Genomic DNA, 13,674 nt, shown 5'->3' with positions numbered 1-13,674 from the left:
TGCATTACAATAAGGCTCATAAGGACCAAGAAAGAACACAGTTAGAGACCCCATGCTGGATGAGCAATGATTTTTAGGCTTAATGTTCATCCTCAGGCTGCTTGTAAGCACCAGATTTTTGCTTTTTATGCAGCCTATTATTTTCTGCCTACTAAGCATCTGAAGTATTTTCACCCTTTGCACTCCAACGGCTGGCAACTTTATAACCTTATTTTCTATAGACCTCTTGTACACCTTCCGCTGTAAGGCAAGAGAGAAATAATACTGTCCTCTCTTCTCAAACTGTTAGGTCCTTCAGGTCGTGTCCCGCCGATTATTCGCCAAGGTCCGGCCAATCAGACTGTATCTCGGGGTGCGACAGCGCAGCTGCACTGCCGTGTAATCGGAGGGCCCTCAGTAAAGATTGCATGGGAGAAGGATGGAGAGAGACTTCTGGGAAATAAACCTCGACTGACCTTGATGGAGAATGGCACTTTGCAAATCACAGACATAAAGGTTTGTGTGTGTGTGTGTGTGTGTTACGTGGGTGTCATTTATTGCAAAGGACGTGAAAAGGATAAGTTTTGCTGTTAAACTGAAGGAAAAAATTGACTGTGTGACTGATGGAAACAACAAAAAAAGCAGTACATAATATTGTGAACCTTCCTGTCTGATCTCTGGCCTTCTTTCACTTTCTCTGCAGCCCATGTGGTGTTACTTTTTTTTCCTTTTCCATTATAAATGCAGTTTTTGTCCATAAAATTAAGGTGAGACTGAGTTTCAAAGACCAATCTCTCTAAGGCAGTGCATATCTCACCAGCGCAATTATGTGCTCATGCGGTGTGTAATTGTAATGTTAATGAAGGTGCTTGTTTGTAAATGCTAATGTGTTCTGCTGTGATGGAAGAGCAGTTGGCAGCCCCTTTATGCTATAACCCCACCTGGAGGTCAGCGAGTGCACGCAGGACGGAGCGAAAGCTGCATCATTTTCATTAATAGACTGGCAATAGATGATTAATCATATGACCGGCTTTTAATTAAATCTCCTAGCCCTGCTTTGCTTACTCACTTCCTTTCTCGTCCTGTTTCTTCGGCTTTGTTGCTCATGAAAACTTGGAACATTAAGGTTTGCTCCAGTGCACCACAGAGGCTGGGGAAATCTGCCATGCCAATGTGCTCAATGGAACAGAAGAGATGCATTAGTGTGGCATCAAGGGGATGACGAGGGGAAAAAAAGACGAGGGGAAATGGAGATGACGAGTGAGGGACTAAAAATATTTACCCTGCTGATGCCCCTACCCGGCATCAATATTTTAGCAGCAGTTGAAGTCATCTAAAGAAGTTCACCTGCCCACACGCTGTGCTGTCTGTCAGCCAGAGGTCAACACTGCGGTGGATGATCTCATATGGTCTGATGATGGTTCCAGCAGACTGGCTCTCGGCCAGGACGGGGCTGGAGCGAACACCAGGAGTGTCAGTGAACCATGAAGGCATATACAGGTCATAATGTAAACAGGAGGGCAGGTGCAGTCGAGTGTGGTGTGGGACCTCATGGTTTGTAGCAGTGGAGCTCTGAGAGCTGCTGAGGCTGAGCTGAAGACTACTGAGTGAGTTTGGGCACGTGTGGATTACATTTGAATTTAAGAATGATGGCAAACCAAACAGCGTGGTCAAAGAAGTATTCATTCATATAAAGGTGCTATAATCCATATTTTTGTATTATCAGTGGATGTATATGTCATGTAAAAGGTGCTGCATGCAGCAACAAACCTATGAAAATGATCATGTGGCTCTGCAGTTCCCCTCAGCTCTACAAAGCTTTTTGGTGTCTGTCAGTTTATTGTTTAGGTTTTTACCCTGAAACCTCTTTTTAAATGGACTTGATGCAAACCAGTGAACGTGCGAATATCAGTATATATATATATATATATATATATATATATATATATATATATAACAGGCTAAGTGACTTGTCGTCAGACAGGGTTTCTGAATGTTGTTGTGGCTTGTATTATATCTTTTTCATGCTCCAAAGTTTGCTTGCCCGCTGTATGTTATAACTGAAGGTGATGCAAACAAGCATGCGAGCGGACATTAGATTGTTTGAGCGATTCAGAATGAAAATGTCCAAATGTGCTCTGTGCGAAGCTTTGCACACCCTAACCTATTTTCAAGCTGTCTGTAAGGCTCAATCAGGGCTTGATAGGCTCCCTAAATGTTGATGTTGCTCGTAGTATATCCAGACCTCGCAGAAACTCGCTGCCAGAGTTTGCTCGCTCGCTCTATGTTGGGAGGTGTTCATTTTCGAGTTTTGTTCATCTTCACTGGCACAAAACAGGAGACAGACCAAGTTAAGGACAAGGTGGTGAACATTTTGGAGCATTCAGCAGCTAGATATAGCCAGATATTTAGGGGTTGGGTAGGTTAGTGACCAAAAACAGAGCTTAGAGAGAGTGAATGTTGGACTTGCATTCATAACCTGACCAGAAACATGACTACAAATTGATGCTAGTATTGCTCCATAAGTGCTGGATGTGTAAATAAGCAACATTTTTGTTTTTGCCACGTCAGTATGATATATCAACACTGTTCCCACTGCTCCAAAAAATCAGTTACTGCTGGTTTAAGGGAAACGTTTAATTTACAGGTCTGTGATTTCCGATTCATCAACATTTCTGAGAGGCTTCATGAAAAGAACTACACATATAATTTGGTTCTTATTATTGGAAAATAATAATTCACTTGTACACAACCGCAATTACTGGCTCAACATTAACTGTCTTTTAGTCAGTGCATAGCAGGTCAGCAGAACATGCAAAAGTGCAGCATATTATACTGAAAATAAAGTCTCCAATAACAAATTAAAAATGAAAAACTATTTACTTGGGTTTAAAAGGTGCAACTTGCTCCAGGGCTGGTCCCAAATATTCAACTTTTCAGATATATATTCATTGGGTAGGTATTTGGTCTTCAATTTTAGGGTTTGGATATTTGTTTTTTCTTTTTTAAAAATAACAAAAGATTATCCATAGATATAGATTTATTGTTTCACATGCCTTTAATCATTTGCAGTGGACCACCATAATATCAACAGTATCCACCACATATCTATCTTATTTATTTATTTATTTATTTCTATATTTTCACCATATAAAATGAGTAAAATCAGATTTTGTTGTTAGATCTGTATACAGTGTATTGAGTGTCTTGGCCCTTCTTGCCCCACTCTCGCCACTTGGATTTCACAGCGCATATCAGGCATTGTCTCGGATGCGGAGCCTGTTATTATGTGCATTTATGTAGCTCTATAATTAATACTAATAAGAAACAATACTATAAGCTGTCAATGTGTCACAAAGTCAGAGATAAGACATTGTTCAACTGAACCCCTCGGGATTTTAAACATGCATAAAAACTAAACCTTTTGGAAAAAAATATTTTATATTAACAAATAGCATAACTGAAGCTTTGATTTTTGCTGTTGATTATTGCTGATGCTCTGGAGCTCAAAAAAATGGAATTTGGCACAACCTTACCTTCTGCTTACCATATCTGTCAGATAAATGTAGTGGAGCAGAAGTCTAAAATAGCATGATAGGGAAGTATTTAAAATTATTTGTACGGTAAGCTCAATACTAGAGAAAATATATGCTTTACTACTGCCTGACATATTGAGAAAGATGATTTTGCTGTAGATATTTTTGATCCAAAGTTTTGTTCAGTCACCTAAATAGATCCAAACATCTTTCAAAAATTAAAACAGCTTGCAGCATTTGTTCTCTTTCGTCTCTCTGAAATGTTAACTGATGTTCAACAGGACACTGACTCGGGGATGTACACGTGCACGGTATCCAGCGCCACAGGGGAGTCGAGCTGGAGTGGGATGTTGACTGTCAGAGGTACTCACACCAAAACTCTCCACACTCTGTCTCTCTGTTACACTTCACACTCTGTCACTCTCACACTACACCTCCATGCTCAAGAAACTACACGCTCTGCCAACGTACTTCATAAGAGCACACTCACTCCAGCACACTCACTCCAGTCTCAGCCAAAAATGTTGATCAGAATCAATATTTTTTTGTTTGATGGTATGCTTTTCTGTTTATGTAACAGAGGACGGAGTTTCGTCTGTATCCAGAGCATCCGAGTTCATCCAGCTTCCTGGGCCTCCGCAGAAGCCTGTAGTGACAGAGGTGACCAAAAACACGGTCACCCTCACCTGGCAGTCCAACCCTCACGAAGGCGGTGCCGCCGTCACTTCCTACATTATTGAGGCCTTCAGGTAAGCGATGACACACACACATAGAGTGAACTAACACCTTCAGATTTTTGTAAAGACTGGACATTGAACATGAATATATTTTAAATTTGAATGTCATGCAAGACATTATATTACAATCTAGCCAGCACAAATCTGGATCTTTTTTAAATATATCATTAAAAGCATCAAAGATGTTTTCATGTTTGTAGTCTTATTGTTTATTTTTGACGCCGGCAACTTTTTTTCAAAAAGTTGGGATAGGAGCTTGTCTACCACTGTGTTACATCCCCTTTTCTTTTAACAACACTTGTCTGAGTCATAAAAAAAGCTGTTGACAAAAATAATACTTTGTTAAGAAATCATAAGAAGTAGAAAGATGTAGAATAGTTCAATCCTACCCCACTTTTATACAACATAATGACATAAGCATCTGAAAGTTATTCACTGCTGTATGCTTTAACACAGAAGCCACCGCAAAGAAAATGCAAAATACCTAAAAAATGACTAATACATAAATGGTTTGGGAAATATTTGCTCTCTTGCTGAGAATTAGAGGAGAAGATTGATATCACTTCCACACATGTCTGATAAATATGAAGTTAGGGAAATAGCACACTCTGCACAGTCAAAAAAAACACTCTAAACTCTAAATTTACTAATTAACGCATTATATCTTGTTTGTTTAACCCATCCAAAAAGATTAGCCTGTTGTGGTTTTCCATAGTCACATACTAGTATCTATAGCTTTTTTCACTGTAGCCACAATCTTCTCTGTTTCTGCTGTATTTTGTTCGCATTCCGACTATTCACACATCACGAGCTCTTCTTCATTTGGAGTCATTAAAGTTTGAAAATGACTCATCTCTGCCTGAGGGACAGACAGTTCTGTTAAGTGACGTACTGAAGTGAAGCCGTGATACTCGCTGCATCAGTATTTAGCTGTGACAATCCCGAGGAGAGCCATGGCAGCTCTAACAACCAACCAGAGGCTTTAGTGAGACAGACAGTGAGTGAAAGAGGAGACAATCACTGCAGTGGTCAGCTCGGCAGCTCTGTCCTGTCCCGGGGCAAAGGAAGGAGGGGGTGCTAGTCCAGTTGGAGAGTTCTCTCATTACAGAAGCAGGAGAGAGAGTACAGGCCGAGTTTACAGACACAAATACACACAAAAGTGAAGTTAGCGCTGTGTGGGAAGAAAGCTCAGTGTGGCAGATTCGCACGCAGAGCCGATGATGAAGATCCACTCGCTGTTGCACGCTCCACCACCTACAAATTGTTACAAAATGTTTGTTTTCAGGCTTCTAGCAGGAACAAAGAAAAAGTACAAACCAATATTTCTCTAGTATCCCCTCTTGTAAACAGTTCATAACAACTGCTTTCTGTTTTTAATTTAAAGAAGAGGAAATCTTCAAGGAGGACTTCAAGCAGAAAGCAGCCGCTGTTTCCACGCTGAACCCATTTACAAATGCAGCTTTTTAAAAAAAATTGTTGGATGACTCTATTTAAATGGCAAAACAGTTTCTGTGAAGAACATTTGGTGAGAAAGGTGGCATAACAGGAAACATTGATGATAGGAAAATTCTGTGGCCTGCCCGTTGTAATTACCTCGCCGTTTTCCCCTCCACAGAGTTGAGGAAAATGTTAAATTGCGCTCATGCTGTTTGATAGTAATCCGTCCCCGCACAGCATCGGGCTGCCGGATCCTCGCAGGACCCATTGAGAAGCCCTCGTTATAACCTGCTGGTAATAAAAGAAGGAATAAAACTCGTCATTGTATCTGTCCGCACGCTGAGACCAGCTTTAGATGAGCAGAGTCTCATGGAAGCTGTTAGGAGCCATGGCGATGTCAACAGCTGGTTGTGTTTAGATTGTTTTGCATTTCTGATACTGCCCTGATTTCTTTAAATTAATCGTTTGACATTTTTTGTTCAATTTCTTGTACAGAGTTAGAAGAGAAAATCAATAAAATTCTCTTATCTGTCTGTTAAATATGAAGCTACAGTAAGCAGATGATAAACTTAGCTTAGCTTAGCATAAAGATTTTGCTGTTTTTACACTTCAGATTTTGTACAAAAATAAAAAAAACGGAAACAAAAACAAAACAAAAAAACCCCAATATAAAATAATATAGCTTTAAGGTTCCTAGTAGGTGGATTTGTTAGTGTTAGACAGAGCCAGACTGTTTTCCAGGGGGGTTGTTTCAGCAAAAGCGAAGGTATGGCAATGTGACATATCACCTTTATGTTGTGTAGACATAAAGAACTCTCTTACACTCACAATGCTTAATATTTGCATGTCATATTTATATACCTCAGAGAGAACAGTAAAAACAACTTCTATTATATCTATTTTGGCACATATTTCAGCAGCACAGACAGAGATCAGAGGCATGATTATCATTAGCCATTTGTTCAAACTTAACAGAAAATACAGAAATTTAATGAATTACATGCTAATTCCAATTAGATGACCAAAGGGTGTTTGAAACAGAGCAGAGAAAAGGCAACTTTGGCACAAAATAGGCAAATTTATTGCAGTTTCAAAGTAGCAGTTGTAGTAGTAGTAGTAGTAGTAGTATTTACCCAGGGAAGATTTGAGAAGAACTTTTAAGATAATAAAAGCAAAATATCTGCCATAGCTCTCAGCAAGAAAGCAAATAAGTGAAGACATGTTTTTTTTTTTTATAAATGTCAAACTATTGCTTTAATATACCAACTTGTGCTGAAATAACACTTATCAAGACAAAATCTGGCTTTTTATCACTTTGTATGACATTTTAACTGGCATAAAAACTGCCCTCTTTTTTCTGGGAAACTGGCATTTTTCACAAGTCTTTGAACAAACAATTAATTAATTAATCTAAACAATAACAGACAAATGAACTAATAGTAAAAATAATAGTTGCATCCTTAATCCCACCTATTTTTTGTCATTACAATAGACTGTAAAAAGTAATGGCTACCCTGATGTCACCCATTGGTTTGTGGACTTCCTTTTCTGAAGCCTTTAGTTTGGCATTTTATTCATCGTAATCTTGGATTTTTGGGACCAGAATAACCACATTTGGATGACAGGGTGGCTTATATCTGTAGTGTTGCCTGGCAGACAGCCTGTCACTCGAAGCTACGACTTAATTATGCGTAACTTTATGCCTCAATAAAATTGTAAACAGAGTTCACACCCGCACAGTTGTCATGAACGAGGAAATTAGTTACAGAGACCAAAACAATTTTTGTACTAGGCTGTAATTTGCTGTTATTTCTGTGTAAAGTTGGACAGTTGGGGGTCCATGTACTCTGATATGGATCCAGCCTCAAGTGGCCATTTGAGGAACTGAATTTTTTGGCACTTAAGCATTGGCTTCATCTTTCAGCCCCCAAGGTTGCTGCCTGGTCATTATCTTCAGATATCACGCTTTGTTTTCTTATTGCCACAACATAGCAGCAGATGCTTTTATATCATAATGAAAGTAATTAACTGGAGTTTCCATATTACATGTAATTTATCCAATATGTCAGCTGAGTTGGATCTCTCCTCCCGACATTGCCTGTTCCACTTTTATCAGGCTGTGCTATCAGACTATCAGCAACGGGCCAACAGTTTTGATCAAACCCATTACCTTGTTATCTTAAGATAACACGATAATGAAGCCATGCTGTCAAGATAACAGGAGTGAAAAAATGCTGTGTTGAGTGCAGCACTTTGGTCTAATGAGAGTATATTATCCTCCAGATCTTGACCTCCAAGTGTGATACTGCCAATTCACTTTCCTTATAACCTTAAATGAGTAAAGAATCATCAAATTCACTCCTTTAATCTCAGGACAGAGGTAAATTGTAATAAAAAAAAGAGTTGGACGAATGTTTTCTTGTTTCTCGTCCTTCAGCCAATCTGTGGGCAGCACCTGGCAAACAGTGGCGGACCACGTGAAGCAGGAGAGGCACACAGTCATCGGACTCTTCCCAAACACTGTTTATCTATTTATCGTTCGAGCAGTCAACTTGTACGGCCTCAGTGACCCCAGTCCAATCTCTGAGCCTGTCAGGACTCAGGGTGAGTTATATAAGCAAAAACTCATCTCTTTCTGATTACAGTCTTGCATAATATTAGTCCCACTGTACTTGTTTGATTTCAGTTTATATTTTTACAGAAAGAAATTACAGATACTGAAGCTGGCACTAAGATAATGAGCTACATGGTTTAGAAAAGGTTGCAATCTCAAAACTAATTGCTTTCTCAGTGTGATGCTTTTCTGCCTTGAGCAATGTTGAATTTCATCAAAAAGCTTTACATTTTTCGCTGAATAGTTGCTGCTCAGCAGTTTCTTTTGGCCTGGACTGAAAGGAGTTCTTTGTTGTTTCAGACGGGAGTCCTGCAGAACAGGGCGTGGACCACAGACAGGTGCAGAGGGAGTTAGGAGAGGTGTCTGTCTACCTGCAGAAGCCTGTGGTTCTGTCTCCTACCAGTGCCAGGATTTCTTGGACTGTGAGTTGTATACTTGGCTGATGAAGAAGTCTACTTTTCAAAGTCGGCTTGAAGTGTGCGGAGGACACGCTAATCTCCAGACATTAACTTCAAAAACTCCTCCAAACATTACGTGACACGAACAGATTAACTTGAAGTACAAACACAGCTGGGGCTGCTTTTCATTACTGATATAAATGTAAAACTCTGTTTCTGTATTTTTTTATATATTTTTTTGTCTCTCTTTCTCACTTTTCTTAGGTTGCCCTTCAGTCTCGGTACATTCAGGGTTATCGGGTATTTTACCGCACTATCGGCAGCTCCTGGTTGGTCCAGGATGTGGAGGCCACGTCTGACCACAGCGTCATATTAGTAGATCTGTACAGCAACACTGAGTATGAAGTCAAGATACGCCCTTACTTTAATGAGTTACAGGGACATGACAGCCTGATGGTTCTACTTCGTACGCCTGAGGAGGGTAAGAAATGCTTTTCAACAACTTTTCAGTAGCAAAGAACTGTAATTATTACAGGAAGAGTTGATATTGTTGCCCTTAAAAGTATAGTTTAAAGTAGGTAACGCTTAAGGATATGGTCCATAATTTCCTAAATCTCTTTTTCTTTCTTTGTACTTTATTTTTGGGTTTAAGATAACCTTGCAATTGTATAATCAGAGCACTTATAGAGACAAAGCACAATGTGTCATGCCCACCAGGCGAAAAACTACTGGCGATTACATATGCAAACAAGGCTAAAACACTAACAAAATACCCACATCTAACTAAAGCTAGATGTCAGCATTTTTGCACTTTAGGTCTACCACAGACAAAAAGTAATAGTGAGCCTCAACCTCCACAGATTGTGTTGTCAAATTACTTGCTGCGTCAGGGTCCAACGGTTTACCCCATTCTCTCTTCTGATTCCCCACTTGTGCATCCACTTTTGTCCTCTTAAAAGCTCACATTTTTGATTTGGCAGTTTTTGAAAAACTTATTTCTGGGTTCTTTACACTGTTGGTAGTGCATCTCACCACATGGCAGGTTAAAGCCGTTTTTGTATTGCTTGCTAGCAGAAGTGAATGTCAAGACGGCACCTTCTATACAAAGTCAGTGGAGAGCGATGAATTGTTTGTCCCTGCTGGGGGCGGGACTTGTATGCGCTCTGTCTCTATAAAAATTAAAAAGGTAAATATTATGTTCAAAGATGTCATAAAAAGTTGACATATTACTACACCCCAAAACAACTTGAGGAGACTACAAAAAAAAGAAACAACGCCACCGCAAACACAAAAAAAGTGAGAAAATGAAAATAAAACAACAAGAAAACAAACATACTGTCAACCAGCTTACAGTAAATCCTGTATTTAATAGACACTAATGGTCAGTACAGCAGTACACCACCCACGCCTCAACATACACAACAATAAAACCACTCTAAAACACAGGACTCACTGCAATCAGGACGAAGAATGCCCCCCCCCAAATTTACAGTCTAAGAAAAAAAAAGGATTTCTCTTGTCATAAGGATATGAGATTTCCAGCTGGCCAATTTTACTCTTGTAGCCAGCATCGAGAGAAAAGCTATAAGACAGGAGGCAAAAAGGAATACCTGGAACAATGCCCTGAGCTTTAGGTTCTACTTTTTAGCAGGAGATTGTTGACACCTCTCACAAGCATTTAAACACTGACCACAATAGGTTTATTATTTCAAAAGGGTTTCCTTGACCTAACTATGCAATTTGGGATGTAGTACAGAGACAGTTCAACTTCAGTTTAGTTCATTTCCACGCATATTTGGGAGAGCCAGTGCACAACAGGTCAGCTGAACACGTAAAACTGTGACATATATTGAGGATAACATTTCTAGTGACAAATAAATAAATAATGAATGACTATTTAATTGGATTTATACTAAGCCTTTCTTTCAAGGACATTCCTATTTTCCAGAATAAAAGTACCAAATTAAATAGTTCTTTCAAGGCAACCTCTTGGACATTATTACAAATTTATGGACCTGTAAAATTGAGCGCTACTGTAACACTGATATCAGTTAATAATAATAGAAATGTAATTTTCCCTCTTATCTCTGTCTGCAGTTCTAAGTGCAGCTCCGCAGGCTGTCTCTGTGGTTCAGCTCACCAACAGCTCCAGTATCAGTGTGTCCTGGGAGCCTCCGCCTCACAATACTCAGAGCGGCATCATTCGAGAGTACAAGGTGAGACTACAGCTATCAGCGCACGACTCCTAAGACAAAATCTGACCACCTTATTCTCGGATGTTTATTTCAGCTTCTAATTTCGTCAATCGGTGACGCAGCCATAGATTTTAAAAATAAAGTGGAACAGATTCTTTTAATCCATGGTATTTTTACTCAGTCATTACTCAGTGTTGTCCAATTTTTTTTTGTTTAGATACTTATGATGAAAAACACTGATTTTAATTAACAATTAGTTATCACTCATGCCTCTTATCTGCTGCCAGTACATGTGCTGCAGCCACCGAAAGAGACTCATTTTTGTCATCAGACTGAACACTGACTGTCCCTGTCATCTGTTTGCTTCGTGAAAAAACACTGAGTTCTGATTATCTGTCTCTTCGTATGAGTGCAACACTGATTACTAATCATCAGGCTGCTATTCCAGGAAAAAAAAGGGACACGCAGTTCTATTGTTTTGATTTATTCTTCCCATCTGTGCCTACATGTAGAAAGTTATTGTGAAAACCGCACAAGTCTGATCATGAAATACCAGATCCTTTTGTGTGTGGAGGCTCATCAGCTGAAGGCAAGGATCATACCTAATCCCCTTAAACATTCAATTTGCTGAAAACGGCACACTGTGTTGTACAAGCCTCCCTGTGGCTTAAATGTTAAAAATTAAATGTTGGATTGGCAGTAAGGTGTTACAGGATACATTTGTTCTTTACTACTTTTTAAATAGAAATGTTATTCTCAGTTTTCTGCTCAAATACTGCAGATGTAAATCAGCTCATAGCAAAAAAGAATTTCCCCACAAAAACACGATTAATAAAAAGTTGTTGTTTTTTTTTATACATAATGCAGATTATGCCAGAGATGGAGGGCAATATTGAACTCAAGCACTGAAGCAAATAGTGCATGCATTCATCTACAACACTACTTAGTAGTTGCAGAAGACTTAAGCCACATAACTCAATGCTCATTTATTAAGTGTGAACCACTGATATTGATTGAATTCAACTGTTTCAAAAAGTAATTCAAACTAGCTCCCTCTCCTCCTCATCTTAAATTCTGCATTTGTACTTTTATTTTAAAGGAATACTTCATCCACAAAATGACCATTTGTAACTTAAATAGTCATGCTGTGTTACCTGAAGAAAACATTTTTCTCACATTCCTCCACAGAAAATGGAAAACTTTGGTTTATTGATGGACTGGGGACCATGTATAACCATATTTATCAAAACAACTCCCACACAACTTATGCAGTATAATCCAAGTCACCTTTATCCAGCCATGTGCTCAGTACTTCCTACACACATGTGCTTTTTCACAAAAAAAACCCTTAGTATTTTAGTTTGACTTTGAAGAGAGCAAATGTTTTAGCAAAAAAAAAAAAGTGGGGTGCCCAGGAGCTCAGTCGGTATAGATAAAGTTTTCTTCTCAAATTCAAGGTAACACTGCATGACTAATTGATATTCGTACACATGGTGGTGGGTGTGGATGAAGTATTCCTATTAAGTACATGTTTTGCATTTGGATGTTTAAAGCAATACTTCAGTATGTGGCTTTAAACAGAGGAAATAACACATACTTCATCCCACAAATAAAAAGTTGCTCTCATACACAGTAAAATGCACCAAGCCTTATTAGGTCTGTTAAGACCAGTAAGTTGGCAAACGTTTGCAAACTTTGGATAGATGCTGCTGTATTACAAAAATCACTTAGTCAGTTGGCTGATGATGCTGACTTGATGACTCCTTCACCTGTGCAACTTTTACAACACAGCTTAAGCACTTACCATTATCCTGTAATGGTAACATAGCCACAGTAGCCAAAACAGCCCTTTAATACAAAATATTTTTTGTTTGTTTATTGACTCTCTTTTGATTGACTTGATTAGTTAATAAATCATTTCAGCAATGAATTAATAATGATAATTTATGATAATTATTTGCAGCTTTTAAAAAATGTGTAAAAACAATCTTACGTTACATGGAGTCATGATGCTGTGAAAAAAAATTAGGAAAGAAAATTAAAGAGTATTTTAACTATTGTGATATCACTTTTACATAAGAAATCTGAAGACTTCTTATATGTTATTATTTATTTCTCATAAGTCCAACTTGCATTGCCTTGACGTTTCATGGGAAAAGTAATACATCCAACACATAAAGTGAATACCTAAAGGCACGTACACTTGTAACATCGGGTTTTTAAATCTGGCTTTTCTCTGTCATTGCACTGACATTCTTTTCTCTTTCATCTCTGCTGTATCTCTGCAGTCATTCTCTGCTGCGTACTACCAGATAAAGCTTCAGTGTCAAAAAATTGAAAAGCAGCTTTTTATCTGAACTCTGTCTTATAATAATCACAGGCCACATCTTGTCACAGGGTGTGCAGGATAAATGAATGTCTTTATGTGTTTACATGATTCAAACATTAACCCTTAATGTCTACTGTGGATCAGGTCTGGTGTCTTGGCAGCAGCTTGGAGACGGAGAACCAGATAAACCGAACAGTGGATGGAGCGGTTCTGTCCATCTTGCTGACAGGCCTACTGCCTGATGTCCGCTACACGGTGGTGGTGGCTGCTGTCACCAGTCTGGGTGTGGGTGCTCAAAGCCCACCTGTCAACCTGCTCCTCAGTGAGTCACTCAAACTGTTATGGCAAGATGTGCTCTCAGCAGCTTCAGTTTACCTCTAATGAAATCTGTATATTGAATGTTAATGATACTGTGTGAATGACCTTACAAAAGGGGCTTCATTAACACT

The 13,674-nt window shown here is 39.0% G+C and overlaps 1 protein-coding gene across 2 annotated transcripts in view; it reads left to right on the top strand.

The window, feature by feature from the left end:
* LOC121943012 (roundabout homolog 2) overlaps window positions 1-13,674 on the top strand; it is a 70,653-nt gene that overhangs the window by 42,576 nt on the left and 14,403 nt on the right. For both annotated transcript variants that reach the window (XM_042486367.2, XM_042486366.2), the window contains exons 9-16: window positions 290-495; window positions 3,797-3,878; window positions 4,096-4,264; window positions 8,127-8,293; window positions 8,604-8,725; window positions 8,966-9,182; window positions 10,799-10,917; window positions 13,370-13,547. In XM_042486367.2, coding sequence (XP_042342301.2) covers window positions 290-495; window positions 3,797-3,878; window positions 4,096-4,264; window positions 8,127-8,293; window positions 8,604-8,725; window positions 8,966-9,182; window positions 10,799-10,917; window positions 13,370-13,547 — 1,260 coding nt within the window. The remainder of the gene's footprint in view (window positions 1-289; window positions 496-3,796; window positions 3,879-4,095; window positions 4,265-8,126; window positions 8,294-8,603; window positions 8,726-8,965; window positions 9,183-10,798; window positions 10,918-13,369; window positions 13,548-13,674) is intronic.

Source organism: Plectropomus leopardus, chromosome 6, assembly GCF_026936395.1.
Source record: "Plectropomus leopardus strain MGB_pleo_1.0 chromosome 6, ASM2693639v1, whole genome shotgun sequence".
Lineage (NCBI taxonomy): Eukaryota > Metazoa > Chordata > Actinopteri > Perciformes > Serranidae > Plectropomus > Plectropomus leopardus.
This window is presented reverse-complemented; position numbering and strand designations above follow the sequence as displayed.